This window comes from Sinocyclocheilus grahami, unplaced genomic scaffold (assembly GCF_001515645.1).
Source record: "Sinocyclocheilus grahami isolate Dianchi unplaced genomic scaffold, SAMN03320097.WGS_v1.1 scaffold378.1, whole genome shotgun sequence".
In the NCBI taxonomy this organism is placed as follows: Eukaryota; Metazoa; Chordata; class Actinopteri; order Cypriniformes; family Cyprinidae; genus Sinocyclocheilus; species Sinocyclocheilus grahami.
The window spans coordinates 309,645-313,398 of record NW_015505557.1 but is presented as its reverse complement, the minus strand read 5'-3'; the positions used below and the strand labels follow the sequence as shown (position 1 = coordinate 313,398).

Here is a 3,754-nt window from a genome sequence, read left to right as displayed (position 1 = left end):
GGCCAATAAAACATTCACATCAAATATCAATCACTACTTTTGATCATGGTCTTTTCTGCATTTCTTAAATATCAGAACATGTTTCAAGACTGATTTGAAATGGTAAGCAAGATCATTTGATACAATAAACAAAGATATATACAGCACCCAAAAATAAAAGGGGCATTATGTGGAATAGGAAGTGTCACTGTCACAAGTCTGGCACCCAGACCACACTGCAGCAAAGATAAGGGCAGAAGTGTGAAGCTCTCCACCCCCAACACACATACAAAATAAGGTGCTTCACCTTTGAAGGAATCATTTAAAGCCTCTCCGAAATCCCAGTTTTACCATACTTTGAAGTTATTCCCTTTTGCATTAAGTATAACAGGAACACCCACAAAAATAGGAAAAGCTGTAGCTTATGATAATGTAAAGAAAGAATAATTGTTGCTAGTAAAAAAAAATTTTGGGGTAAAACTGCAGCAAAACACACCTATTTACAGGTCGGAAGTTGCTCCAAATAAAGTTGCTCAAACCTTGTACTTATAGTTTGCTTCCATACAGTGAAAGTGCATGGTTACTGCTGGCAAGTTGAGTTGGAATAAAAACAATTATGAAATACTACTGCTCTAAAGTATGGGTAACATTTAATCTCTTCATTCTCAGAAAAAATAAATAAATAATTTCCAAAAGCGGTCACTGGCGGTACCTTATCAAAATGTACACTTCAGGTACTAATATGTACTTTTAAAGTGTTTGAAAGAAGTCTCATGCTGCCCAAGGCTGCATTTAATAAAAAATAAATAAATAAAAAAAACGGTAAAGAGTAATAGTCAAATATGTGACCTTGCACTACAAAACCAGTCATAAGGGTAAATTTTTTGAAATTGAGATTTTTACATCTGGACGCTGAATAAATAAACTTTCCATTTATGGTTTGTTAGGATCGGACAATATTTGGCCGAGATGCAACCATTTAAAAATCTGGAATCTGAGGGTGCAAAAAAAAAAAAAAAATTATCACAGAAAATACTTTGAACAGCCAGAAAACAATATTTTCACAATTTTGGGGGACATATATTGTATATAAATCAAGCAAATGAACAAATCCCTCTAAAAACCTTCAGAATGTCGACAGGAATAAAAACGTAAAGTTTGGTTTGTATAAGTGCTACTGAAGTGGAGATTTAAAAACCTCATTGAGAACTACCTTTAAAATGTGTATTGTAATTGAAATCTATTGACAGACAGTGCTAGAAAAGAAACGCTTAAGTGCCTTTTGGATGTTTTCTTCCCACTGTCTAGAGAGACGAGACAGGAACCCCCCCCTTTGCCTGCAGTGTCTCCCCTTAAATACTAAAAACGAAGTTAGTATAAATCAACATGCAAGGCGTATTGTAACTCATGTGACAAGAAATTACATTACAGAGAAGATCCCCTCATGACATCTAACAGCAAGATTACTTCAGTTTGTCAAGTATAGTCTAGAACATACAAAGATAGGATTCAAAATGTTACTATGTTCAATGTTACTATAGGAATAGATAACTTCAAAGTTTTCCCATTCACTTGTGGATTAAAGGATGGTGTTTGATGGTAACTAATGTACAATCTGTTTTTGAAGGTGTAGCATAGACCAGTTTCTAAAAAAATAAAATAAAAAAAAACAAAAGATGAACTGCACAAAATAAAAACCATTGCCATCAGAAAGTGTGTAAATGCCACACCATCTACTGGACCAGAGTTTAACTTCTCAAACTAAAAGCATTGCGACCTTACGCAGAGGCTGCTCACCTGTACTCGAGCTCATGAAAAGCAAGTTACAAGCACCTGACAAATTGCAGGACATGCCAAGATAAAAGGTGTTTTGAACGAGACTTTATTAAGACTCAGAATCAAAACCGACTAAGAGCAATATTTTTCTTGATGACAGCTGTACTCTCTGGGACTGGACATTAGTTGTCTCTCTTCGTACTTCATGGGAAAAAAGCCATAAACAAAATTACAGACCAACTGGTAATTAGAATGTGCAATTTTAAAGTAAATACATAAAGTCACAGTGGGCATACCTTTCTTCCCAGTTTTTAAAGGCATGGGAGATGGACAGTGTCTCTTGCAGATTCCATCACTCTCATCACAAAGCATAGCATCACAGTGTACAAAAATCTGGGGAGAGTAGTCGTCAATGATATGCTTAAATACACAAATAATGTCTCAGATGAAAAAATTACCTGATCTTGAAGTACGACATCATTCTGCACGAAAGTAAACATCTGGATTTCAAAGTGCTTCACATGCGATGGGTATGGAACGCTGTTAGGGGCAACAGGGTGGAAAACCGTCTCGTAACGGTCAGCCAGATTCACACAGCTGTTGAGATCAAACGGACCAAAAAAACAATTTACACTTTGCAGTATCTGCAAAAATGTTAATTTGAACAAAATAAGAGGGATCATACAAAATGAATTTTTTTTTGGTACTGACAAGAATAAGCCCACAAGACATTTATGTAGTCCACAAAAGAACCTGAATTTATAAAATTACCCGGTTCAAAAGTTTACATGCGCTTGTTTCTTAATACCGTGCGGTTACATTTTTATTTTGCCTAAATAACATTCCATTTAGTACGGCCCTTCAGAAGATACTTGCAGGTTTCCCAGAAGACAAAATGGGTTCAGTTTACCCTGATCTTCAAATTCAAAACGTTTTCACCACCAGGCTCTTAATGCATCAGGTTTCCTTCTGGAGCGTTTACATTTGTAATAGTGGTGTATGAGTCACTCAGTTGTCCTCAGTGTGAGAGAAGGGAACCCCCGATCCCAGTCATTATTGGAAAGGGTTCAAATACGCAAAAGACACTGGAAAACCAAAGAATTAACCTGAAGGATTTTTCTGAAAAACAGCGGGCAGTTCAACTGTTCAGAACAAACAAGGGACTCATGAACAACTAAAAATCACACACAAAAAAAAGCTGTGGATCATCCAGGCAACAACACAGTCTTAAGCAAGCATATGGAAACTTTTGAACTGGATCCTTTTGATTTCTTATTTTCTCTTGTGGACCATGTAAACGTCTTATGTGAAATGTGCAGATACTGCAAAGTGCATGTACTTTTGGCCACAACTGTAGACATGTATTGTATTGATACACACGCACGTGTGTTTAAATCATTACCCATCCACAATCAAGTCCCATCGTGAAGTAGAGTTCCGGTCTTCTTTCAGAGTGGCCCAACAATTCTCCAAGACTAACTCTATCTGAGGATCAGTGGACTGAAGCAGCGCCACTTCAAAGAACAGAGGACTTCTTAAGTACTTTACAACTGGGTAATCCTCCTCTACATAGAAATGATTATAAGAGCCATCTGGGTGGAGAGGGAGAAATAAAAGCAACAATTCACAGAGCACTTATCTGAAGTTTTCCTGCCACTTTTAATAGTCCAAGAACCCCTTTTATACCCAATATAGTATGGTTGATTTTGATCATATTTTAATGATCAAAATATAAACTGCTCCAACAGAATAAGACCACCTGTCAAGTAGCATTGTGGAAGTTCTTGTAAATTACAGCATTTTAGCGTACCCCAAGCAAGTCTCAGTACAACTTGCAGCTCTCCAAAACCAGTCTCTGGCAAGGGTTCATTTTCCCGCGGCTTTGTGAAGAAAGCAATCGTCTGGGTATCATTTAACGTGTAAAAGCAGGACATGGTAACGCTAACAAGGAGAAAGTGCACTTTAAGGTTTCAAGACATCCATTAGTAGCATTATGTAC

At 37.0% G+C, this 3,754-nt stretch overlaps 1 protein-coding gene across 1 annotated transcript in view; it reads right to left on the bottom strand.

Moving 5' to 3' along the window:
• Nucleotides 1-1,845: 1,845 nt before the first annotated feature.
• Nucleotides 1,846-3,754, bottom strand: part of zpax1 (zona pellucida protein AX 1) — an 8,112-nt gene continuing 6,203 nt past the window's right edge. Inside the window, exons 15-18 of the mRNA XM_016230868.1 lie at nucleotides 3,158-3,347; nucleotides 2,214-2,352; nucleotides 2,052-2,148; nucleotides 1,846-1,956 (exon numbers count right to left, since the gene is read on the bottom strand). Coding sequence (XP_016086354.1) covers nucleotides 1,865-1,956; nucleotides 2,052-2,148; nucleotides 2,214-2,352; nucleotides 3,158-3,347 — 518 coding nt within the window. The 3' untranslated portion in view covers nucleotides 1,846-1,864. The remainder of the gene's footprint in view (nucleotides 1,957-2,051; nucleotides 2,149-2,213; nucleotides 2,353-3,157; nucleotides 3,348-3,754) is intronic.